Consider the following 27,329-nt stretch of genomic DNA (forward strand, 5'->3'; position numbering starts at 1 on the left):
TTAATATTATTTTTTTTTTAATGATTTAATTCCAAGCCTGAACGTCCAACTACGAGAGGCTGCATATTTTTTTAATCATAATTTTAAAGTTATGTATCCAAAAAAACACTCGTTGGGGGTGTAAATCAGGGGTTTTGTTGAATAAATAAATAAATAACTAAGTAAATTAATAAATAAATGAATAGATAACTAACTAAATAAATAAATAATTAATTAAATAAGTACTAGCCAGAATTTGTGGAAGCTCATAAAACTCGAGGAGCAGCGGGTTTTAGTGTTCAGGCTTTTTCTAAAGCGCTGTTTCTTCCATCACTACAGTGACCCTGCACGGGATCAAACCCGCGACATTAAGGCTCATTCTGACACTGAGACAGTGCTGTCAACACGAGTTTCTGCGGGATTTATGAACATAGTTCACATGGATAAACGTCCCGCCGCATCTCCGCCCCCGACCCTTCCACATCCATCACCCTGCAGAAAAACACACGCTCTCTTAAAACAGGAACCAATTAATGGGCTGATTTTTGTTGCCTTATAACTTCCCCAAATCACCTAAAAGCTGCCGAGGCTTCAGACGCGGAGAGGGTGCTGCTTTTGCTTTGCTTTGCTGCTTAAACTGCGGCTCCTTGTCTTTAAAACAAAGCCGCTTTTGTCATAAACGGGGTTATTTTACCAAAGGGGAGTCAAGAGGGCAGCGTTTGTGGTCTTAACGGGTTAGAGGTCAAACATCCATGAAACACAAGGTCGCAGCGAGGAAAACCTGCCAGTGTTGTTAACATACTGATACTGTCAGATAGCAGAGTGCGCAAATACGCCTTTGGCTTTCATTAGAATAAAAGCGGGAGCGGCACCCGCGGGTGATCAGCGCCCTGATCGGATCTGATCGGATCTGATCGATGCTCAGGTTCCAAACCACACTTATTTTTTTTTAGTCCTATGCTGCAGAAGGAGAAGGTTTTTCACTTCACGTGATGTTTTTGTTGCATGTCCGTGTCACGGAGTGAATTAACGCCTCCAGAACCTGTTGAAATGTCGCTCTTCGGGGGATTTTCGATGTGCTAAAACCTCCTTTTCTGTTTCCTCACAGATGCAAAAAGAAAAGCAGCATCCATGCACCTCAACACCCCCACTCCCCCTCCACCCCATCCCCCTTTTAATGTTCTTTTCTTCATATTTGGGGAAGGTTTCTGTGCTTTTTTCGCACTGAAATAAAGGATGTTGTGCAAGGTCGGAGACGTGACTTTGAACTTGGATCAGTTCCTGCGCGTCCCGCGGTGCGTGGGATGAGACGCGTCGGGAATGAATGATCCACGGACGCCCCACACTCTTTTCTGAAAGTTTTTCAACCCCCGTTTCCACCCTCGGCTTGCGCCGCCCGGAGCGGGTTTGGGTCGGGCGGGGACGCATAAGGACGCAGGACGCAGGACGCGCGGGGACGCATGTCGGGATTTTAATGTGCTGGAAATGTAAGTATACAAGGATCCACTGTGATGCTTTAACCATTTCATCTCGGGGTTGTAGTGGTTTAGTGGTTTAGTGGATGCGCCATGTCAGCAGGTTGGCAGGGAATTTGGAAAAATGCCGTTTTCTGACGTCACTACTTGTGTTTTCGCAAGAAATTACATAAAAAACCATAAAAATCTAAACAAAAAAACCCTGTAGCCTAATTTCTAGGACTGAAACACAAACCTCAGGCCGAGCACCTCCAGTATAAATCCTTTATAAACATTCTGCTGCCTGTTTTCAGCCTGAAACTGCCGTTTTCTGACGTCACTACTTGTGTTTTCGCAAGAAATTACATAAAAAAACATAAAAAACTAACCAAAAGCCTAATTTCTAGGACTGAAACACAAACCTCAGGCCGCAGCTCCAGTAAATCCTAAAGGAAAACATTCTACTGCCTGTTTTCAGCCCGAAACGGACGCGCAGCGCGCAGAGCCGGAGGTTCGAGTCCGGGCCTCCCTGCACACTTACACCGCAACATGCAACTTTAAAGGCGCGGTGGAGGTGAGAAGTGGCTGGGAAGTGCCAAAGAAACCGAGGCGAGCCGTGAACAGAACCATTAAGGTACCCAGAACCGCAAGCGGAGGGAGAAACCAGAACCGCGGTAGCGGTCCTGGTTTCTCCCTCCGCTTGTGGTTCTGCTGGTGGTTTGATCCCGAGCTGGTGTCAAACCACGGAAGCTCCAGATGGAGCAGGGACTGTAGAACATAACAAACACTAACTGCTGCCTCATCTTATATGGAAATGATTACTGCGTAAAAACCCGCACACGTGTGGCCTTTCATGCGTAAAAGTGTCTGTTTTAAACCAAAAATCCCCAGAATAAGCACCGAAAAAGAGAGGAAAGCAGCTCTATTCCCTTTGCTCTGCTCTGCTCTGCTCTTTTCCCCCCGGTCGTGATCCATTCCCATTCCCCAGTCCCCCAAAAAAAAAACTCTCCTAAAAAAAAGTAGGCGGTAATTACGCGTCGGAAAATGGCGCTCCAGCATTAAAGCCGCGGCGAGCGCTCACCTGCCATTGGCGGGTCACCTGGGATTGATGAGGCGCGGGGGCCAATGGGAGGCCGAGCAGCCAATGAACGCGCTCCAGTTAAAGGGGGCGGAAGAGGAGGAAGAGCCAGTTGAACGGAGAAACAGGGGAAACCTCCGCGATAAACGCAAAGCAAAGCCGGGCCAGCAGCGCGGAGAGATAAACGCAGCAGCCGCGGCCGGAGTGAAAACGAACCAACGAACCAACGAACGGGCGTGTTTTCTCCAGCTTTGCTGCGGCTTCTTGCCTTTTTTACCCTTGTAAGATAATCGTGTAATTATTCCAGTGTGTTTTTTTAGAGGCGTCCTGTCGTTTACAGTCCAGGGGAGAAAGAAAGAGAGAAAGAGAGAGAGAGGATAACACGGAAAACTCTTGGATTTTTTTTTTACGCACGAGAAAAAAAAAACCCGACCGGCAAAAAAAAGCTTTTATTTTTATTTTTCCTGTATTTTTTTCCTTTTTCTTTGCTGAAATGATGACTGGAGCAGAGGTTTGATTCCCAAAACCCCATGATATGGTGTTTTCCACTGCTGGAAGTTGAATCGTTGCGTTTTGATTTTTCCTTTCCTGTTTTTTTTTTCTTTTTTCTTTAGTTTATTATAGGCTGTTTATTATTATAAGACTAGACTTGTAGGTAATAATGCTACTGGATGCGGGGCACCAGTTCCCGGGACTGGGAGTGGGCTCCTTCGCCCGGCATCACTCCGCCAGCGACATGCAGGACAGAGACTTGAGTCTGGCCCAGAACAGCTTCGTGGATTCGGCCACGGCGCACATGGGCGCGTTCAAGCTGAACCACGAGCTCTCCAGCCCGGGCCAGAGCTCCGCCTTCAGCAGCCAGGCGGGCCCGGGCTACGGGGCCGCGGCTCTGGGGGCCCACGCCGCGCACGCCTACAGCGGCTCCCCGTTCAACTCCACCCGGGACTTTCTGTTCCGCAGCAGCCGCGGCTTCGGGGACTCCTCCCCGGGCTCCGGCGGCCAGCACGCCGCCCTGTTCGGCCCCGGGGCCGGCTCCCTGCACCACCACTCGGACCCGACGCAGGCGGGGGCCGCGGCGGCCGCGCACATCCTCTTCCCGGGGATCCACGAGCAGCACCCGGGCTCGCACGTGTTCGGGCGCACGGACCAGTACCAGGTCGGGGTGTCCAGCCCGCGCGCCACGGACCCGTACGCGGCCGTGGCGCACAGCGCACAGCTGCACAACCAGTACGGATCCATGAATATGAACATGGGCATGAACATGGCTGCGCACGCGCACCACGCGCACCACGCGCACCACCACCCCGGCGCGTTCTTCCGCTACATGCGGCAGCAGTGCATCAAGCAGGAGCTGATCTGCAAGTGGGTCGACCCGGAGCAGATCTGCTCCCCGAAGAAGTGCTGCAACAAAACTTTCAGCACCATGCACGAGCTGGTGACGCACGTGTCCGTGGAGCACGTCGGCGGGCCCGAGCAGACTAACCACGTCTGCTTCTGGGAGGACTGCGCCCGCGAGAGCAAGCCCTTCAAGGCGAAGTACAAGCTGGTCAACCACATCCGCGTCCACACGGGCGAGAAGCCGTTCCCCTGCCCGTTCCCGGGCTGCGGGAAAGTGTTTGCGCGCTCCGAGAACCTGAAGATCCACAAGAGGACGCACACAGGTAACGGAAAAGATGTTCCAGTCATGCTTTTAATTTAATTATGTTGGATTAAAATGTGTAGGATGGGTGTGGGCGCATTTATGTCGCTCCTGTAAGTGTTTATTCTTCAGAAAAACGGATATTTCAGGCTACACTAAAGTAGAATTGGCAGGATCAATTAAGAAACTGAAAGGTGCATCAGTTAAAATGTATAGGATGGATTTGCTGTAGTAAATGTTTCTTGTTTATAAAAAGAAACCTAATTCTGTTGAATTAAAATGTATAGGATGAATTTGGGCGCATTTGTGTCGCTCCTGTAAGTGTTTATTCTTCAGAAAACCTAAAAAACATCGGATATTTCAGGCTATTCTAAAGCAGAATTGGCAGAATCAATTAAGAAACAGAAGTTAAAATGTATAGGATGAATTTGGGCTGTTTTGCTGTAGTAAATGTTTCTTGTTTTATAAAGAAAAACTAAAAAAACATCGGATATTTCAGGCTATTAAAGTAGAATTGGCAGAATCAATTAATAAACTGAAATGTGCAGCAGTTATGAGGTAGATATGGTGATGTATTTATGTTAATAATTTCCACATTTGTTAATTTACTGATAGTTTCAGGCCCTGATCTCCGTTTGAACCCGAACTGTAACAATAATCTAATCATTTCTACCTCATTCTGCTGCAACTCTGCCTTTTTTAATTGTATATATGTTTATTTACTGTTGCTACTTTTTAAATGTGGGTACAGTGAGCGAAATAACCGGAGTCAAATTCCCTGTCGGGCAAATGTTCAAACTTGTGCCAATAAAGCTGATTCTGATTCTGATTCTGGATCAGTATTCTCCCAGCAGGAGGGAAAGGATTTAGAAATGAGGGGAGCTTTTTATTCAACCATTTCAGTAACTTTTTAGGGGGTATTTTTGTTTTGTGAGGAAAAAATAAGACTCCAAACGGCGTGGAAAACAATTTAAACGGGCACTTGCACGTTTCTCGTAGTGCGTAAATGTTAGAAATGGGTCAAAGGGGAAGCTGATCGTAGTAAACACTAAACAGCTCCGGCTCGTAGTAAGTAAGTCTGATCTGGCTGATATTTATATCCCCGTCATTCCCTGCTCTCCTCTGCAGAGTTTTATCTGCATGTCGGGCCTCGGTGGTGGATATTTTTATTAAACTAGTTTGTTTCTGGTGCCTGCCGGCCCGGGCCGGGGTTTGGTTTGGGGGTTTGGGGTTTTTTGGGGGGTTGTTGTTGTGCGTAAATGTGCGCGCAGATCGTGCAGGATCACCGCCAGGAATGCCTTTTGTTTCCCTGCGCGCCCCGGGAGCGCGGGTGCCAGACAGGGCCATTATCAGCCGCTCAAACGTTTGCACTTATTTTCTTGGGAAATTCATTGCGGTGCCGTTGCCATGAAATTGATCACGTGCTAATTAGATTTTTATTGTCTCGCAGCAAATGGCGAGGCTTCAGCAGAAAGCTCGGCCTTATCACCCCCACCCCCCCTCCTTTATCCAGACCAAACACGACCAGATTTAAATCAACATTCAGCTTTTTCCTGTCTCTTTTTCTCTGTTTTTGTCTTTTATAAATATATACATATCTTTTAACTTTCGTGTTTGAGTGTAAGGCTCTCCCTGCACGACCTGCACACTCCTCTGCTGCTACACACCCCTGCAGCCTGTGGCGCTTCTCATTAAAATCTATCTCTATATTTATCTGTTTCTCCTCTTTTTTCTCCTTACAGGAGAGAAACCGTTCCAGTGTGAGTTTGAAGGTTGCGACAGAAGATTTGCAAACAGCAGCGACCGGAAAAAACACATGCACGTACACACGTCAGACAAGCCATATCTGTGCAAGATGTGTGACAAGTCCTACACACACCCCAGCTCGCTGCGGAAACACATGAAGGTAAACACTTTTAACGCTTGTTCACTTATTATTAAAGCCTTTTTTATTTAATTGTTGCACTGATTCACTTTTTAGACTGGGTTTCATTCTCACTATCACAGCTTTGGGGACTATTTAGTCAAATCTGAGTTGAGTTATACTTTAACCTCCTTACTACTGTAATTACATTCAGGCCGCCTGGATTTAGTTTGATTTTATGGCTGTAGAATTGTCAAATGTGTAAAGAATCAGTGCTCCTGTCCATTTTTTTTCCACTTCAACTTTCAATATCTGGCAGTTATTCAATATTACTGTGTGTTCTGACTGTAATAACTGTTTAATGTCCACTATAGGGACATTTATTTTAGGCATCAAATACATGCATAAGCGAATAAAAACACATACAATCAGCAGATATCAGACTCAATACAACAGTAAAATTAGTGATAAAACTAAGCAGCAGTGAAACACATTGCACATACCCTGCAGGCAAAAAACTGCATGTATCCCAGAGCGATTTCTGCAGATATTTATTTGTTTTAGGCATTAAATATATGCTTAAAAGTATAAAAACACATACAATCAGCAGATATTAGACTCAATACCACAGTAAAACTAGTGATAAAACCAAGCAGCAGTGAACCACGTTGCACACACCCTATAGGCCAAAAATTGCATGTATCCCGGAGCAATTTCTGCAGATATTTATTTGTTTTAGGCGTCAAATACATGCATAAGTGTATAAAAACACATAAAATCAACACATATAGACTCAATAAAACAGTAAAATTAGTGAGAAACCAAAGCAGCAGTAAACCACATTGCACAGGCAAAAAAACTGCATGTATCCCGGAGCGATTTCTGCAGATATTTATTCGTTTTAGGCGTCAAATACATGCATAAACGTATAAAAACACATACAATCAACAGATATCAGACTCAATAGTAAAATTAGTGATAAAACCAAGCAGAAGTGAAACATGTTGCACACACCCCTGCAGGCAAAAAAAATTGCAGCAATTTGTGCAGATATTTATTTGTTTTAGGTGTCAAATACATGCATAAATGTATAAAAACACATACAATCAACACATACAGACTCAATACAACAGTAAAATTAGTGAGAAACCAAGCAGCAGTAAACCACATTGCACAGGCAAAGAAATTGCATCTATCCCGGAACGATTTCTCCAGATATTAATTTGTTTTAGGCATGAAAAACATACATACATGTATAAAAACACATACAATCAACACATAGAGACTCAATTCAACAGTAAAATTAGTGATAAAACCAAGCAGAAGTGAAACACATTGCACAGGCAAAAAATTGCATGTATCCCGGAGCGATTTCTGCAGATATTTATTTGTTTTAGGCGTCAAATACGTGCATAAGTGTATAAAAACACATACAACAGACTCAATACAACAGTAAAATTAGTGAAAAACCAAGCAGAAGTACTTTTGCACTTTGCACACTTTGCACACACCCTACAGGCAAAAAAATTGCATCTAACCTGGAGCGATTTCTGCGGATATTTAATTGTTTTAGGCATCAAATACATGCATAAGCGTATAAAAACACATAAAATCAACACATACAGACTCAATACCACAGTAGAATTAGTGATAAAACCAAGCAGAAGTGAACCACATTGCACGTACCAAAACTGCAGATATTTATTAGTCTTTTGTCTTTAATTCTCCTGCAGGTCCATGAATCTTCTCCACCACCAGCGTCGGACTCGTCGCCGGCCGCCAGCTCCGGCTACGAGTCGTCCACGCCCCCGGGCCTGGTGTCGCCCACGGCGGAGACGCAGAGCAACACCACGCTGTCTCCCGCCTCCGCCGTGCACAGCGGCCACAGCGGCCTCTCCTCCAATTTCAGTGAATGGTATGTGTGAGGACTCGAACCCTTGAAGCGAAAAAAAAAAGCTGCACACACTTGATTCTCAGCACTGACGGGAGAGAGGACTGACCGGTGGCACAAAACTGCACACAAGAGGCACACAAAACATTTATTTTTTATTCTGTTACTTCTCATTTTCTGCCAGGGACGTTATAATTACAAACAAAACAGAGGAAAAATATGTATAATATTTGAGGTTGTATTTCATATTGTAAATAATTACTAAAAGCCCACTTTCCCATTTGGTTGTGATAGCTCGTCAGTCTGTCGGTGTATAGATGTTCCTTCTACGGTAGCTATTTCTCTAACTGGACTTTTAGTGCACATTACCATGACATTTTACTATAATGTTGAATATTGTGATTCCAAGGCAAGTTGATTGTACTATACTAAAAACATCTATCACCTGGAAAGAGTGCCAAAGTTAACATTTAACTCAAAACAGACCACAATATTATGCTTGTGAATGTATGTTTTAGTTTGCTGGGCTTTCACTTGTGATGTTTTGTGCTTTGCAAGTTCGAATTGTGAAATACTATCTGGAAAGATTGTGAGGACAATAAACGTTGTGCCGTTGAATTTTTTCTGTAACTACACCCTTCCTTTTGTAAATATCAGCTGCCATATTTATCCATTTGTAATTAAATTATGGTATTTACTTGCTACAGATGAAACAGTATTTATAAAGAATGTTTCTTTACTATAAATATGTACAATGATGAGCTGAACACGGGCAGTCGTTTCGTTATGTGCTTTTGTTCAAAGTTTTAAGAGGTGTTTTCTTCCTTATTGTGATAAGAATTTTACTGCATACATATATAATAAAAGGTGTTGCAAGTGCTGAATGTTTCCCTGCTCTGTCGTCCTTTCGGCTGCTGTTTGCTCGTCTTGGCTTTTAGTCTTTTCTCTGGAGCTGATTCTGGAAAGGTTGATCTTTTTCTCAGACTTTGAAGCAAAACTCTTTCTAATTCTGGCAGTTTTTCTCTCTTTCTGGTGGAGAATCTGATTTTCCTCTGTGGGGCCTTGTTGACTTTGGTGCTTAAAATAAAGCAGATCTGCTCACTAAATCATTACAAAGGGAAGCCAAATAAATCCAAACAATTACTCTAAATCTAACTTGTAAAAAAAAATAGTAATATTTTCATTTTAATAAACTCAAATCAAGCAAATTCAAATGTGCGCACGCACGTTTTCATACAAAAACGGCAACGTTTTTCTACTTAAAATATCAAATCTGCTTTAAAAGAAAAAAAATCTTTTTGCAAAGATAGCAGGAACTAAACCTCCTAAAACTCCCCTGAACTTGAACCCTCTCAGCTCTTGTCTTGCTGCGTTTCTGCTCTTGTTTCCACCCTGTTCTGGCTGCGGATCATATGTTCCTGCGCGTTTATTAATTGAAACGTCGTGGAAGTGAAGCCGCTGCAGGCGCACCAGGTGCTGCTGTCAGCGCACCAGTTATCCCAGAGATATTAAAAATATATATATATTCCTCCTTTAAAAAACCTGTCAGCATATGCCAGAATGAAGACTAAACGTGTAGTAAATGGGGGATAAAAGCAGCAGTTTCTGCGCGTCCGGGCGCTTTGCTGGTTGGACAGGCGTCCGTGTGAATAGGTGTCTGTCATTCCTGCTCCGAGACACGGAGGGTGAGCAGGAGTAAAGCGGAGAGGAAATGCGGAGAAAACAGGGAGAAAACATGGATAAAAACTCGGACTGGGACTTGTTAACTTGTTATCCGCCTGCGGGCCGTTGGGGCGGCTCTGCCCGGCTCTGGAGCCGCCTGGCTGCAGCTTTTCTCCCGCTGCACCGGCCGCTGCAGCCGCGGGTAGAAATAAGGATGGAGCTTCATCTCTGGGGGGCATTTCTGTGCTGCAGCCAGACACAGTTATAAACACCAACAGAGTAGTTTATTTGTACTTATTTCATTGTTTGTGTCATTAGAATTAGAATTAGAATCAGAATCCGCTTTATTGGCCAAGTGTGAACATTTCAATTTCAATTTCAATTTCAATTTATTTATTTAAAAGGGACAGTGCATATTAATGAACATTTACATGTAAATATGCCAGATTATAGCCATAGGCTAGTTTACATCTGTAGTCCCTTGGCAGATTGATGTTACATTTGAATTATAAACACATTAAAAATAGAATAAGAAAAAAACAAGACATTCACACATACAAATACACAGATCATTCAGTGGTAAGAGGGAAAGAGCTTACTATAAAGATCTGATGCATTGATAAAATATTTATTGCACAAATTTAAAGAATGCTAATCTAAATTGCACGATGCCCTTGTAAAATATAAAAAATATTAGATAAACTGCTGCTGTGTATCAATAACTTTTACAAAAGTACTAATGACGATTGCACGTTTCCCTGCTGCATATCACTATAAAGTGCTGCTAGTTATAAATATAAAGTGCATACTGCAAAATAAAAGAGAGGTAGTAGTAATAACAGTATGACAGCGCTACATGATAACAACGGTCAAACATGGTCACAAGTTTGTCTGTTTAAAGACCATTTTTTCAAGTTAACTTTGAATGTAGCATATGTGTCACATTCTCTCATGTTGGTAGACTGTTCCATTGGCCCGACATGACAAATGTTTGAACATTTGCTTTTATATTTGCTTTTTTTATTAGCTTTTATATTTGTATTTTATTGCACCAATCACCACAACACATTCCTTGTGTGTTTTTAACAAACTTGGCAATAAACCTTTTTCTGATTCTGATTCTGATTCTGATTCTGATTCTGACAAGGAATTTGACTCCGGTTATTTCGCTCACTGTAACAGATTTAAAAAGTAGCAACAGTATTTTATTTGTACTTATTTCATTGTTTGTGCCATTAGAATTAGAATTAGAATTAGAATTAGAATCAGAATTAGAATCCGCTTTATTGGCCAAGTGTGAACATTATTGGCCCAACAAGGAATTTGACTCTGGTTATTTCTCTCACTGTACCAGATTTAAAAAGAGCCGTATTAGTATATTATTGCTTACTTAATAGTTTATATTTTTCCTGTAAAACATGGAATTGCTCCTGTAATTCTGCTACTGATGACATCACAGTAGTTTAGCTCAGACCAGATTAAACAGCCTAAAACAGTTTTTTGAAAATACCCCAGAGTGAATCTTGTAACTTTGTTTTTTGCTTTTAAGTAAAGTTGTTTTTGAACAGAGTTATTCCTTGGAAGATTCTTTTTCTGGTGTCAAGTTTATTGCTAAGAAGACTAGAGTAGCCAGAGAAGAAAAATTAAAGCCATTACAGTAGCAACAGTAAATAATAAATGTACAGTAAAATACACAATGTGGCACTTATTAACAAATATACAATATACTTTTTTTAAAGTGAGAGTTGCAGCAGATTCAGAATGAGGTAGATCTGATAGATTATTGGGATTATTGGGAGTATTGTTCCATATATTGCAGGTGATTGATTCTCCGAGACTCTTATATTTATTTATTAATCTGATTCTTGTGCATAATTAATGTAAATACATGATATTTATGTAGTAAATGTGTTTTCTGGGTCCGTGAGAGACCCCTGATCCCCCTAGAGGAGGGAAAGGTCAGATCCTGCAGCTCCTGCTCGGATCCTGCTGCTCGAATCGATCCAGAGAAAAGAAGAGATTTCCTTCTTTTTCTTTTCTGCTGCTCTTTGTACCTCGTTGGTGTTATTGTCCTTCTACTGTTGGACAGTAAAGAAAACAAACATCCGGTCTGTTTCCCTCTGTAAAAGAAACCTGCTCACGTCTGGAACCAGTTCAAAGCTGCTGATTTTGTGTTTTACTGAAGTTGTTGAATGAAATGAGGCAAAAGCGCAGAATAAATGATGGATGTGACGTCACAGACCAGAGGAAACAGGGATGGGGATGAAACTAAAGTTAAAATGTAAATGTAAATTAGAGCTGGGACGATACAAGTAACTCACGATTCAACACTGTGGCGATATGTGGCCCACGATAACGATAATATCACCATACAAGATATCTACGATATTCCATATATTGTAAGTAAGAACAGGTGATATTTTACCGTTCACCATAAACCGTCAAAAAAATTCCCCACGATAAGAATTTGTATCTCACGATAAAAATAATAAATACCCGGATTTATGGTTATGTGTTAAATCCATGCACAACGTGAAGGAAGGAAGGAAGGAAGGAAAGAAGGAAGGAAGGAAGGAAGGAAGGAAGGAAGGAAGGAAGGAAGGAAGGAAGGAAGGAAGGAAGGAAGGAAGGAAGGAAGGAAGGAAGGAAGGAAGGAAGGAAGGAAGGAAAGGGGAGAAGGAAGGGAGAAAACAAGGAAAAGAGGAAGGAAGGGAGAAAAGAGGAAGGGAAGAAGGAGATGAGAGCAGGAGGAAAGAAGGAAGGAAGGAAGAAAGAAAGAAAGAAAGAAAGAAAAAAAGAAAGAAAGAAAGAAAGAAAGAAAGAAAGAAAGAAAGAAAGAAAGAAAGAAAGAAAGAAAGAAAGAAAGAAAGAAAGAAAGAAAGAAAGAAAGAAAGAAAGAAAGAAAGAAAGAAGGATAAATTCCCGTTGATGAGGTTTTTGTGTAACAAACATGGCGGATCTGAGAGAGTGATAGATTTATAGTTACAAAGATGGAGTTGAATTGGTATTTTTTTATCGTCATTTTTATCGTTATCGGGATAAATGCCAGAAATTATCGTGATACATTTTTTAGTCCGTACCGCCCATCCCTAATTGTAAGAAATTTCATCAACAATATATCACGATATATGTGACTGAAAAAGAAAAAATACCCATAAAAAGGAAAATGTCTGTAGTTATGCATTTATCCAATGCCAAAACTTCATACAATGTACAAAGAAAGTGCATTTGCATATTTCCTCACTGTTGCTAGTCTTGTAAATGTAAACTCTGTTGGACAAATTAAAGTGCATGAACAATACTGCGGTAACAACTGCGTAAATCCAATAAAATATTGATATTTTCCATCAGTTTATGGATTATTTATTGCGACAGAGAGCACAACAATATCTTGCAACAACGATTTTTCCCCCACCACTAATGTAAATGTAAATGTACTTTATTTCTATACCTTACATCAACCTAGAGCTGAACCAAAGTGCTTTACATAATATACATACAAGATAAAACAAGAATAAAACATATGAACATATAGAGCAGGTGTCGGTAACCCGCGGCTCTTTAGCGCCGCCCTGGTGGCTCCTGGAGCTTTTTAAAAATGTTTGACCTTTTTTTTCCCTTTTTTCTTTTTTTCTTTTTTCCTTTTTTCCTTTCCTTTTTAATCTCGACATTTCGACTTTTTTCTCGACATTTCAACTTTTTTCTCGACATTTTGACTTTTTTCTCGACATTTCGCTTTTTTCTCGACATTTCGCTTTTTTCTCGACATTTCGACTTTTTTCTCGACATTTCAACTTTTTTCTCAACATTTCGACTTTTTTCTCGAAACATTTTGACTTTTTTCTTGAAATTTCAACTTTTTTCTCGACATTTTGACTTTTTTCTCGAAACATTTTGACTTTTTTCTCGACATTTCGACTTTTTTCTCGCGACATTTTGACTTTTTTCTCGACATTTTGACTTTTTTCTCGACATTTCGACTTTTTTCTCGAAAAATTTTGACTTTTTTCTCGACATTTCGACTTTTTTCTCGACATTTCGAATTTTTTCTGGAAATGTCGACTTTTTTCTCGACATTTCAACTTTTTTCTCGACATTTTGACTCAGGTCTAGGATCAGGTCTAGGATCAGGGATCAGGTCTAGGATCAGGTCTAGGATCAGGGATCAGGTCTAGGATCAGGTCTAGGATCAGGTCTAGGATCAGGTCTAGGATCAGGTCTAGGATCAGGTCTAGGATCAGGTCTAGGATCAGGACTAGGATCAGGATCAGGGCTGCCCAGAGCGCTACGCGCATGCGCGCGGAGCCTCCAGGGGATTAAATAAATCGCTGCGTCACAGAGTCCGCACCTGTTGGTTTCAGCGCATGCGCCGTCGTGTGAGTCACCGTCACTTGTGTAGCTTTATTCCTTAATTACTGGATATTGATAAGCACTTGTGCAGTATTTCGTATTTTATAAAACTTCTGATAAAGTTCTTGACAATTAAGGATAAATTCCTGCAGCAGCAGTTTGGTCGGAGGTTTTTAGAAGGTAATGGCTCGTGTTTTTCTTTCTTTCTTCTTGTTTTAAACGCTTTTATAATCTAAGGAAGGTTTTATTGGTGTTAAATGTGATAAAGTCCGTCCTCCAGGCTCCACCTCGGTCCCAAAACACCAGCTTTTACTCATTTATTTACATTTACACATGAAAACCAAAAAAAAAAGCGTTTTTTTTTCCCTTTTAATCAACATATTTAAGAAAAATAGAAAATCTCCAGACAAAACTTTTAATATTTCCTCCTTGTTTTGCTGAATTAAAACAGCAGTCCTTTTTTGTGATCAAATTTTTATTTCTTTTTTCCATTTTCTGAAAAAACAACATGGGGCATGTATATGATATTTTAACAAAAAAAACAAAAAACAATACATAACCACAACAAATGAATAGATAAATGTAATAACAAAAAGCAAATACAGAAAAAAAGTAGTAAAAAGTAGTAAAACAGCAGTTCTTGTCTTTTTACCCTCCCTCCCCAAACAGCTCTATTACGCATCAACATGACACTTTAATTCACTTTAATTCACTTAAATTGACTTATATCCAGTAAACAGAATAACTGCTTAGTCTGGTCTCACATTCGTTTCTTTGAAACCAAACTGTTTATTAATCTGTGGACGTGAAGTTTCCTAAAAGAGCAGAAACAACAGATGGTGACGAGTTCAGTCCTGCGTGTTTTCACAGAAAACTTTGAAAACAAACGCCACATCCTTTAATTGAATTCCCCCCTGATGAAATAAGCGCGTCTGCTGGCGGGACGTGTTAGAAATAACACCAGAATAAATACTCACTGTTAGAGACTTATTTCAGTAAAACATATACAAATACATGTTTTTATTCAGATTCAGATTCAGAAAACTTTATTTATCCCCCAGGGGCAATTGCAGAAACAACTAAGCAGCATGACGTTGAAAATACAGAATAAGTGCAGATAGATAAAGCATGTATCGTATATAAAAATATAGAAAAATGTAATCAATGTGGGCTAATATTAATGAATAATTGTGCATTAATGGTGCACTTACTGTATAAAATGTTAAAATAATGGCCTTAAATATGTTTTTAAGCAGGAAACAGTGATTTTTTAAAGCAAGGTAAGTTTATTTTTATAGCTCAATTCAACACAAGGTCATTCAAAGTGTTTTACATCAACATTAAAAGCGGCAAGACACAATTAAACAGTAAATAACTAATAAAATGAAATAAAATGATAAGAAAAGAGGTAAAATAATAAAAAGCACCAGTTGTTAGTCAGTAAGGTCAGTAGATCCAGCAGGTTCATCTCATTCTTACAATGACAAGAATTATGTTTCTATACGGTCAAAACGTACAAAGACCGGGTCAAATACAGGATTACAAAAGTAATTTGTAACAATTCGTACAGTGAATTAAACCAATTTGACAATTCTATGTCACAATGTTTCTGTTTCCAGGTCTTATTTCCATAATAAAATAAGATAAGATAAGATAAGATGGTCCTTTATTGATCCCCAGAGGGGAAATCAGGTGTTACAGCAGCTCAAAGATGCAACATCAACTCAGACTAAATAAACCAAAAAGATACATTATAAGTATAAAAAATAAAAAAATGACAGTAAAATAGAAACTGAATAAGTGTACTAAGTGTAATAAGTTCTGCAAACTAAGTATTACAAAAGTAATCTGTAATGATTCGTGTGGTGAATTAAACCAATTTGACAATTCTACATCACAATGTTTCCTGGTTCCACGTCTTATTTCCATAACTGACGAAAATTACGTTTCTATACGTGAAAACGTACAAAGACCGGGTCAATGGCAAGAATTACGTTGAGGAGGTAAAACTCCGGTAGTGGCTTGTTAATATGCAAAAACATTTATAAAATATAGGTTTATTCATTTAGAATAAACCTATTTATCTTTATCTTTCCTTTCTCCCCCATACAATCTCCCCACCGAGCAGGAAACAGTGACTACGTTTCCAGCATCAATAACCCTTTTAAAACCCGAATATTAGCAATAACCCGGTTACACGGCCATGTAAACACCAATAACCCCTTTGAATAACCAGAATTTGCTCATATTCAGGTTTTTAAAAACCCCAATATTCACCCTGGGTTACTCCTTTTAAAACCTGAATATTGGGTCATGTAAACGTAACGGAATATCCCCATCAAACGGAACAGGAATCTGTTTTCTGCACATGCTCTGTTCACAAGGAATCCTGGTCTTTTGAGTCCAGGAAGTTCTTATAAACACAGAGAAACCAAGACCAGGAGGAGAATAATCACTTCATAAATGTAATGAAGGATATGAACATTTCTGCATTTGTAGACGGTAGAAAGTACCGGGATAGAAGATTTACAAGAAGGAGAGAGAAAAGTTTGTTTTGAATTTGGATACAGGAAGAAGAAGCAGAAATGACGGTAATTGCGTCATCACGTTCTCCGTGCGTCGCTGGTTTGATCCAGATATCCTGAATGATTAATTACCATGGAAACGGAATATTCCCAATGTTTCAGTAACCGGAATATTAGCAATAACTAGAATTTTGACTGCATGTAAACGTAGTCTGTGATCTTGTGAGGAGGTAAAGCTCCTGTAGCGGCTCGTTAATGTGCAGAAACATGTAAAAACATAGGTTTATTAATGTAAATGGACCAGTCCCCCCCCCAGTCCAGTCTGCCTTCCTTCCACGGCGGCTCCGCCGGCCTTTCATCTGATTCAGCTGCCGCCGTTCTCACACACATGAATGTGTCTGGGTGAAAGAGCCGGAATGGCTGTCACTGGTGCTGGCACGCCGCAGAAACAAACACCCCACTCAGAAACAAACACCACCCCCGATCTGAGGAAGCTGGCGCGGGGAACCCCCCCCCGGACCCGGACCGGCCCAGTCTGCAGCACAAATATCCTCAAGAAGCTGCAGAAGAGCCTGCAGAACCGGCAGAGTTAGGGGCAATCCCAACACACCCCCTACTTTCTACCACTAGTCTTAAAAATGAATAGGGCCCTTGTAATGTTCCCTAGGGATTGGGACTAGGGATGGGCGGTTTGGAGTAAAAAATGTATCACGATAATTTCTGGCATTTATCCCGATAACGATAAAAATGACAATAAAAAAAATACCAATACAACTCCACCTTTGTAACTATAAATCTATCACCACATTCAGTCTTTGGAGCCAAAACACTGCTGTAAAAGATACTAAATACTAAACTACACCAATTATTACACCACTCTGGTGGAGACCTCAGCAGCAGCTGTTATATAGAATAATATGTTATATATAATAATATATAATGTAAAATATATAATACATTACTTGTATTGCCATCCTTTGCACTCACTGTTTTTTTGCAGACTCTGCACATAATAGATGATGTTTGCTCCTCGTCACTGTTTTTAAATCCAAACCAGTTCCAGATAACGGAGCTGGAGCCTCGTTTAACAACGAGCTCTCAGATCTGCCTTCCGCCATGTTTGTTAAAGTTGATTTATGGTTCTGCGTTAAATCGACGCAGAGCCTACGCCGTACGTTGCGCGTCGCCACGTAACCTACGCCGTAGTTCTGCGTTGATTTAACGCAGAACCATAAATCAACTTTACACAAAAACTTCATCAACGGGAATTTATCATTTTTATCGCGAGATACAAATTCTTACTGTGGGGAATTTTTTTGACGGTTTATCGTGAACGGTAAAATATCTCCCATCCCTAGTGGACACCACTTGCTACGTCACTGCGTGGTTTACGTTCGGGTACGTAAGCAACTGTGTAGTTACGTTTGCACATACGTCACACCATATCAGGAAGCCCAGAGATAAAAGCTGTTTTAATTTCAGCTGTAGTGCTGTTAATATGCCACTTTATAATCATATCATTCTTACAATGGCAAGAATTACGTTTATATATGGTCAAAACGTACAAAGACCGGGTCAAATACGATACAAGTTTTTATTCGTCATTTTCAAGACACATGTAACAAACAGTGCACTGGGAAACAAAATTTTGTTGCATCTGGCTTAGAAAAGCAAATAAAATGATACAGTTTAAAAACGTCCTAACTTAACTAAATCTAAATTTTAACTTAACTTAACTTAAAAGGTGCTTGAGTGCTTAAAATCTTTTTTATATTAAAAACATTTTAAAAACAGTTTGGTCATTAGCAGCAGTTTGTGTACTTTTCCATTTCGTGTGTGTGTGTGTGTGTGTGTGTGGAATCCTTTCATTTAGAGTTCAACAGTCTTATGTTCTGGGGGATGAAGCTATTGCAGAATCTGCCAGAGTTGAGCAGTGTGAACAGTCCGTGGTGTGGAGTCTCTGATGATGCTGTTGGCTCTCGTCAAATACAGGATTACAAAAGTAATCTGTAACAATTAGCACGGTGAATTAAACCAATTTGACAATTCTACGTCACAATGTCTGTTTCCAGGTTTTATTTCACACAACTGACGAGAATTACGTTTCTATTCGGTCAAAACGTACAAAGACCGGGTCAAATACAGGATTACAAAAGTAATTTGTAACAATTCATACGGTGAATCAAACCAATGTGACAGTTCTCCATCACAATGCCTGCTAGGGAAACACGTGAGGAGGGAAGGCTCTTCCTGCTCCGTCCAGGCCCAGGAAATGTTCAATTTCCCCCTCACCTGTAAACCTGCTGTTTAACTGGAGCTGTTTGATCTTCAAACGGGCCCGAGCCGGCGCCCTGGGGGACGCCAGCTCGGAGGTGCTGGTGCTGCTGCGTGTTCCCGGGGTTTACGGGGTTTACGGGGCTTCTGGAAACAAACCGCGTGGCCATTATTCGTTCCACATCTTCTCCTCACGCTGGCAGAGTCTGTGTTGGCTCTTTATGGTTTATGGAGGCCACCTAGCAGGAAAACAGAGGTACCAGCTCGGGGACGAGGCCTCGGCTAAACACCGGAAACGCTAGAAACCTGTGAGGAGACGGAGTCCCAGCTCTGGTCTGCAGCTCAGTCCAGCTCCTTCACCGGGGTTTGGTTTGGAAACGGCTGCTTTGGAGACACGGACGACGTTTCAATGCGGTCAAAACTGGGGTTAAAGTTAGGGTCTACGATTTTACATATTGTACATTTTTATCAAAATCATTTATAAGGTTGTCATGGCCCAATAGTGTTACCTATGAAATATGATTAGCAAAAAGAACCAAAAGAAAACATTTCTTGTATCTGCTGTAATTGTGTGTAGGTGTCTTTTTTTTTTAAACTCAATTTCAATTAAATTCAATTCAATTTTATTTGTATAGCGTCTAATACAACAGTTGTCTCTAGACGCTTTCCAGAACCAGAACATGAACATAAACATAAACATAAACCCCCAAGCAATTATTACATAAATAATGGCAGGTAAAAACTCCCATAGTGGGAGAAAAACCTTAAGCCAAACAGTGGCAAGAAAAACTCCCCTTTAGGAGGAAGAAACCTTGAGCAGGACTAGGATCATAAGGGGGGACCCTCCGGCCGAAGACCAGACTGGGGGAGTCAGGGACGTCAGCAGCACAGCAGGCAGGTGGAAGCAGCAACGGGATGACCAGAGGTAGGGAACACATGCCAGAACGCAGCTCCTGAAGCTCCGGCCTGCAAACATGCACAAAAGAGAAAAAAGGGGCCGACACAAGAAACTACAGGAACGATGGACAAAAATGATGGCTATGAGATATTTATAATAAATAAAAATGGTAATGGAGAAGAGAGGAAGGGAAGAGGAGAGGAGAAGAAGGGTGAGAGGCACCGCCCAGCGGATCATGTCGGTCCCCCCTGCAGCATAAGCCTATAGCAGCATATCTACCACCAAGCTATATTTGAGACTAACTATTATAGTCTTAGTTCTATAGCTGCAACTATGACTAGTCCAGATAATACGGTAATAAAGGATTATCTTATCTTATCTTATCTTATCTTATCTTATCTTATCTTATCTTATCTTATCTAACCTCCACCTCTATGAGGTTAGTGATCTGGAAGCAGCTGATTCATCGACGTCCATCTCGTCTCCGTCTCTCCTCCAGCTCTCGTCCCCGACGGCTCAGACTTTTCTGCTCAGTGATTATTGACGAGCCGTCAGTCAATCAGTCAGTCGGCACTCGACATGTCAATGTCCAGCCCGCTCTGTCTCCAGTTTTCTGGGTGTTTCTGCGTATTTTTGGTTTGCCAGGAGTGATTTATCTGGATGGTGGGATCGTTTCTCCTGCGCGTTTTTCCGTCTCTGCACAAATCAGTCATTTAGCCCGAATTACTTCAGAAACGATGCCGCTCACCGTTCCGGTCGGTTTTTACGTCGTCCGGCTCCTTTTCTGAGCAGCAGAAGCAGATTGAACCTCAGATAAAGGATAATCTAATCTAATCTAATCTAGATCTGAGACCAGAGAAGGAAGAAACCTTCATATTTGATGCAGCAACACTGCAAAAACTCTAAATCTTACCAGGAATATTTCTCTTATTTCTACTTAAAATGTCTAATTTTTAGTCAATAAATCTCATTACACTTAAAACAAGAGTCATTACCAGAAAATAACTTATTTGACCATTTTCATCTGTTTCAAGTAGATTTTGACTTGAAATAAGTAGAAAAATCTGATTTATCTTCTTATTACAAGCAAAAAAATCTTGTTCCGCTGGCAGATTTTTCTACTTATTTTAAGTGAAAATTTACTTGAAACAGGTGAAAATTGATGTTTTTTCCAGTGATGAGTCTTGTTTTAAGTGTAATGAGATTTTTTTTGACTAAAAATGAGACATTTTAACTAGAAATAAGATGAGTTTTTGCAGTGTGGGACAAAAATAAAAGCAGCTGCTCCATAAAAAGTAATAAAATCAGGTTAATAAGAGAAACCTGACACTGTGTCTTTATTCATTTAAAAACTACCAACATGTCAAGAAGCAACCTGTTAGAAAGTTCTTTAAACATCTGCCGTCTCTGCACATCTGGACCGTTTAACCTGCATTTATTTATCTTTCAGACACAGTTTGGTTTTACTGGTTTATTGAGGTGGAAGTTTCTGGATCTGGAAAAACATCAGTATTTTATTGAAAAAGATTAATAGAATCAGCATTATTTTGATGATTTTACTACTAAATACCAGGGAATACCAGTCAGGAGCAGCTCATACCTGGACGTGGGGGGAGAAAACATGACGGATACGGCTGGTAGTTTACACATGTTTCTAAATGATTCAAATAACAAATATGTGTCACTCAAAGCGGGAATTTAAATATGAATCCAGACACGTGTCTCGCTGCTCAGACTGATCCACTCTTTCCTCTGGAGGTTCTGGTCGGTCCTGCACTGGAAAAACAGCCATTTAGTTGAAATTGTCTTATTTTAAGCAACAAAATCTTTGCCAAAGGGGTAAGAAACATTTTCTTCGCTAGATTTTTTTTAAATGAGCAAAATAGCCTTAAATATTCATCTGGTCTTTTGGAAATTAGGCTTTTTTTACTTTCCAGGAATTGAGTTTTTGCAACGTGAACCATCCTGGTCAAGACGAGGGTTCAAAGTTCACCTGCCCCCCCACCACCTCTTTATTATCATTATTATTAGGGCCCAAGCATTTACAGTGCGAAGGCCCTATTTTATCTGTAGGAATTCTCGTTCTCATTGTTTTTATTTTTCTGACGAAATGCCCTAAACGTGCCCCAAAAGTCACCTCAACAGCACCCCCTAGAAAACTTTGTGCCTCAAGCCCCACAATACGGTTTGACGTACATGCACGAAAATCGGTACACACCTGTATCATGTCACAACTTAAAGAAAAGTCTCTTGGAGACATGGCCCAAACCCAACAGGAAGTCAGCCATTTTGAATTAATCGTGTAATTTTGGCACAATTTATGCCATTTCTTCAGCCGCTTCTTCGCCCGAACCGTATCGTGCATCCAGGTGTGTTATACATCAAAATGTGCGTCTCCATCCTGCGACGATGCGCAATACTTTTCTCAGTCAAAAACGTTACCGTGGCGACGCTAGACTTCAAAAAGCGCCCCCACCCTTCATCTGATTGGTCGATATCTGATAGTTCCTACTTTCTGCTATAACTTTTGTATGGTTTGATATAGATAGTCGTGGGTGGTTTCATCCACTAAATGTCCAGTTCTGAAGAATCTACATGCAAGTCATACAAGCGCAAACAAAATATTCACTCTGTTTGTAGATATTTCAAGCGGTCAACACAAAAAATGACACTCTCCCTCCTCACCGCCTCTCCATGCAGCCGCCGCGGTGAACAGGTGAATATTCATCCATTCATTACTTCAATCACCCGCTTGTAGACATCAACAAAGTCGGGAGTCATCGTGTCATAATAAACCGGTTATATCTTCAAAACCGAAGCAGCACAAATGATTTTTTTCTCTGCACAAACCAGCACTAACGCAGCACAAACAATTGAGAATATTTTCACTGAGTTTTGCGTGGGGTGGGGGGGGTCAGCAGCTTCACGCAGGTGATGCAGGAGCCTCGGTTCCTCCAACACTTCAAGAGTCTTCATGACACAATCTTTTATTTTTGTTCATTAAGCGTCCCCCGTAGTTAAATATGTTTTTGGATTCGTCGCTGCAGGTGAGTGTTGGGGGTTGGGAGGACGAAGGCCTGAAGTTTAAACCCGGTTCCTCGGGGACGGAGCTCTAATCAGGACCAGAGCTGCAGCTCAGGGCCGCTCTGAATTATGACTATTATGACATGTTAGCACATGTTGGAGAATTAAGGGACAGACAGACGAGTTCACGGTGCAGGATTAGCTTCCCCCCCGCTGGTTAGTGACACGCAGAAGCTGGAGACTGACGCTCCTGACGCTCCGCCGGCGCACAAACACCAACCGTTACTGCCTTTACATCAGTCAGTCCCTTTATAACCGGAATATCAGAAATAACCCGGTTTAAACAGCAATAACCCCTTAAATAACCAGAATATCAGCAATAACCTGGCTGGAATCACCAATAACCCCTTAAATAACCGGAATTTGCTCATATTCCGGTTTTTAAAAACCTGAAAATGACCCCAGGGTTCCTCCTTTTCTAACTGAATATTCGGTCTGTTTAGCCTAATGGAATATCCCCATCAAACGGAACAATAATTTGTTTTCTGCACATGCTCTGTTCACAAGAAATCCTGGTCTTTTGAGTCTTTTCACTAAAGAGTTTTCACTAAACCTGCTTTGTGAAACGGACCCCCGATAGTGCCTTATGTTCCTGGCAGAGCTCTCCGTTCTCGGAGTGCAGGTTTACTCGTAGTTCCTAGAGTATCTAAATGTAAACGGAATATCCCGATCAAACGGAACAGGAATGTGTTTTCTGCACATGCTCTGTTCACAAGGAATCCTGGTCTTTTGAGTCTTTTCACTAAAGAGTTTTCACTAAACCTGCTTTGTGAAACGGACCCCTGATAGTGCCTTATGTTCCTGGCAGAGCTCTCCGTTCTCGGAGTGCAGGTTTACTCGTAGTTCCTAGAGTATCTAAATGTAAACGGAATATCCCGATCAAACGGAACATGAATTTGTTTTCTGCACATGCTCTGTTCACAAGGAATCCTGGTCTTTTGAGTCCAGGAAGTTCTTCTAAACACGGAGAAACACAAGACCAGGAGGAGACTAATCACTTCATAAATGTAATGAAGGATATGAACATTTCTGCATTTGTAGACGCTAGAAAGTACCGGGATAGAAGATTTACAAGAAGGAGAGAGAAAAGTTGAAGCAGCATTTGTTTTGAATTTGGATCCAGGAAGAAGAAGCAGAAATGACGGTAATTGTGTCATGATGTTCTCCGTGCGTCGCTGGTTTGATCCAGATATCCTGAATGATTAATTACCATGGAAACGGAATATTCCCAATGTTTCAGTAACCGGAATATTAGCAATAACCCGGATTTTGACTGCATGTAAACGTAGTGACTGTTTGCTCTGGTTCCGACAGATTGAGCCGCCGTTAGCCAGCGAGCTAGCCGGCGTTACAACCGACTTTATCACCACGACAACGGCTGAACAGAGTTCATTGATTAGTTATTTTAAAAAAATAACTTTTTAGCTGCATTGAAATTTTGCAGTTGTAAATATTATATTTGCGAATGAGTCATTAATCAGACATTGTTAGGAATAATTTATGAATATCTTGAATATTTTAGTTTTTTATACACTGGTGACAAACACAGGAAATGATTTCATTCCTTATTATTATATCATTACTCAACATTTAATCTAGTCCGACAGGTTGTTAAAGGAAAAATGTAAAAAAAATGTTGGTCTCATATTAAAAGAGACATTTTTCAGAAATATTTTTATGTCCTTTTGTGCGTATTTTATACATTGGTGACATTGGAGAAAAACTAAGTCATATGTATTCATGATATGTATTCATATGTATTGGTTTACTCATGAGTCATGAGTCATGAGTAAACCAAAGAGAAATGTATCAAAAAAAACATAATTAATGTTCATTCTTTCAATTAAAGACTATTTTGGTGCTAGTGCGTTCGGGTCGGGGGGCCGGCTGGTCTTAGACACAAGTAGGGGGAACAAGGAAAAAAAGGTTGGGAACCGTGTCCTAGACGACTGTACTGCCGTTCTGGAGCTGACGGCGTTAACTTCACAGCGACAGGACGCCGTGACGCTCGCTCTCGCTCTGGGATTGATGTTGAATTATAACCAGAAGCAAATTCGGAGCAAACGACTGCTGAGAAATTGAAGTCCAGACAAATGTGATTTTCATTTTCACGGAATTTTCCTGATTTTGACGTTCTGCTTAAAAGCACACGGAGCAAAATGTTTCCAGCATTATTATATCACAAGAAAATAAATATCTGATATTATAATAATATAATGAGCCAAAAAATTCCCTTGCAAGGCTGTTAAATTAGCATAGAGGAGTAGGCTGTTAGCCGGAGACAGGAACAAGCAGCAGAGCAGAATGTGACACGCTGCAAACTGGCTGCCCCGACTAATTCTCCTGCTTTCTCAAGAGTTTCTAAATTCAATTCAAGTCTCATTAATTCACTTCATTAAATCAAATATGGTCAAGTCAATATTAAGAGGGTTTGCATGAAAAATGCGATTAGCTTGCAAATGACAAGCCCCACCGTTGACACGGTGCCAAGTGCACTCTCGTGTTTCACGCTGAATAAAATAAAGCGAGCGGCCGCCTCGTCCCTGCAGCCGGACGGATAATGACCCTTTCTGAGCGACGAGCTCCATCTGTAGCCGCGACGTGTGAGGGACACTCGCCGCTAACAGAGTCTGTCCTGAGGAAAACACATTTGCATGGCGGGGATCGACGGAAGCCTCGGCCATTGTGATGCAAACGACCTTGTGAATTGAGACAAACCTAAAAACCCCAACAGGTAAACGGTCCGATTCTTCCAGGGCAGTCGCAGTTTTTTTTTTTGCATCTGCATAAGAAATGCTTGTTGGTAATTGCCGCTCAAAAGCAGCTCTGAATTAGCAGCTCCTTTGTGGAGCTTTTGCAGCTCTAAACATTCAGCCTGTATAGACGTGAGTGAATCGATTTGCATCTCCTTCCTCTCTCTACTTGTGAAGTCGTGGACTGAGGCCACGTTTACACGGAGCAAAGTACACTGCAAAAACTCAAAATCTTACCAGGAATATTTGTCTTATTTCTAGTTAAAATGTCTCATTTTTAGTCAAAATGTTCACCTTTTTCAAGTAAATGTTCACTTGAAATAAGTAGAAAAATCTGCCAGTGGAACAAGATTTATCTTCTCATTACAAGCAAAAAAATCTTGTTCCACTGGCAGATTTTTCTACTTATTTTAAGTAAAAATAATCAATAAATAAGAGCATAATATATGTCCGTATTGTTTCCATATGGAACTTTTAATTCCCAATTACGTAACGATTCTGTATTTTAAGGGACGGATGGCGAGCCTATTCTTGTTAAGATTTTGAGTTTTTGCAGTGTACTTAAAAAAAACAAGTCAACGTTTTGCATGAGATCTTTATGTAGATCAAGAAAGACTAGTCTTTGTATAAACTACTTAATTTTTTGTATGTAAACAATACATTTTGCAAGTACAGTCAAAGTAATTGTATTAAGTTTACTTTATTTACCAAAATTAAGTTGACTTTACTTGCAAATTAATTTTGTACATACTAACAGGTGAAAATTGTTGTTTTTTCCAGTGATTTTTCTGGTAATGACTCTTGTTTTAAGTGTATTGAGATTTTTTGACTAAAAATGAGACATTTTAATTAGAAATTAGTCAAAAAATCTCATTAAATCTCATTTTTTTGCTTGTAATAAGATAAATCTTGTTCCACTAGCAGATTTTTCTACTTACAAACCACTTACATTTACTTGAAACAGGTGAAAATTGTTGTTTTTTTTCCAGTGATGAGTCTTGTTTTAAGTTTTTTACTAAAAATGAGACATTTTAACTAGAAATAAGACAAATATTCTTGTTAAGATTTGGAGTTTTTGCAGTGTAGAATCCAGCAGGTTCATCTCATTCTTACAATGGCAAGAATTACTGTACGTTTCTATTCGGTCAAAACGTACAAAGACCGGGTCAAATACAGGATTACAAAAACTGAGGTGTTTTCATGCGTTTTGTTCGTTCGTTTACACGAAAACGAAGCTCAAAGTCTCCAAAAACCATCATTTCTGAAAACTCCGGCCAAAGTGTAGATTTTTAAAAACTCCGTCTTCACGTTTGCTTGTAAACGGAGAGAAACGGACATTTATTCTTCAGAACGTCACATTATGAGACAGAAACGTCACCAGCGTCATGAGTGACACCTGTGTTTACAATTAGTTTGTAACCGTCAATATTTTCTTGTATTTTACCTGTTTTATATTCTAACGTCACACTTAAAAGTAACTCCACTTCTCTGTCACTCCAAACCAAAGACTCTGGTTCATCTTGGAAGTAACTGGAAGTTACTCGTGTCATTTGTTGATGTTTTTTTTCCAGGATTCTGATTGGCTAGCATGACTTTATCTTGTCGTTACACTGCCCCCTGTAGGTTTGGCTGCTCATAGCACCTTAACAGATATTTATGCAGGTTCCTGGAAATGATGGGATTTTTATAAACGTAGAGGGGGAAATATCCGTTTTTGAGAAATTTTGAGAAAAAAGACGAAATTTTGAGAAAAAAGTTGATATTTTGAGAGAAAAGTCGAGAAAAAAAGCCCAATTTCTTTTAGAAAAAGGTCGAGAAAAAAGTCAAATTTTTTTTAGAAAAAAGTCGAGAAAAAAGTCAAAATTTTTAGAAAAAAGT

General features: G+C 40.4%; 1 protein-coding gene across 1 annotated transcript; it reads left to right on the forward strand.

The window, feature by feature from the left end:
- The first annotated feature begins 2,637 nt into the window (after window positions 1-2,637).
- On the forward strand, window positions 2,638-8,767 carry zic2a (zic family member 2 (odd-paired homolog, Drosophila), a). The gene is made up of 3 exons (XM_061724212.1): window positions 2,638-4,172; window positions 5,893-6,056; window positions 7,748-8,767. Exons 1-3 carry the CDS (start codon window positions 3,173-3,175, stop codon window positions 7,937-7,939), a joined length of 1,356 nt encoding a protein of 451 aa, XP_061580196.1. The 5' UTR covers window positions 2,638-3,172; the 3' UTR covers window positions 7,940-8,767.
- The last annotated feature ends 18,562 nt before the right edge of the window (window positions 8,768-27,329 follow it).

The sequence above is a fragment of the Cololabis saira genome, chromosome 6 (assembly GCF_033807715.1).
Source record: "Cololabis saira isolate AMF1-May2022 chromosome 6, fColSai1.1, whole genome shotgun sequence".
In the NCBI taxonomy this organism is placed as follows: Eukaryota; Metazoa; Chordata; class Actinopteri; order Beloniformes; family Belonidae; genus Cololabis; species Cololabis saira.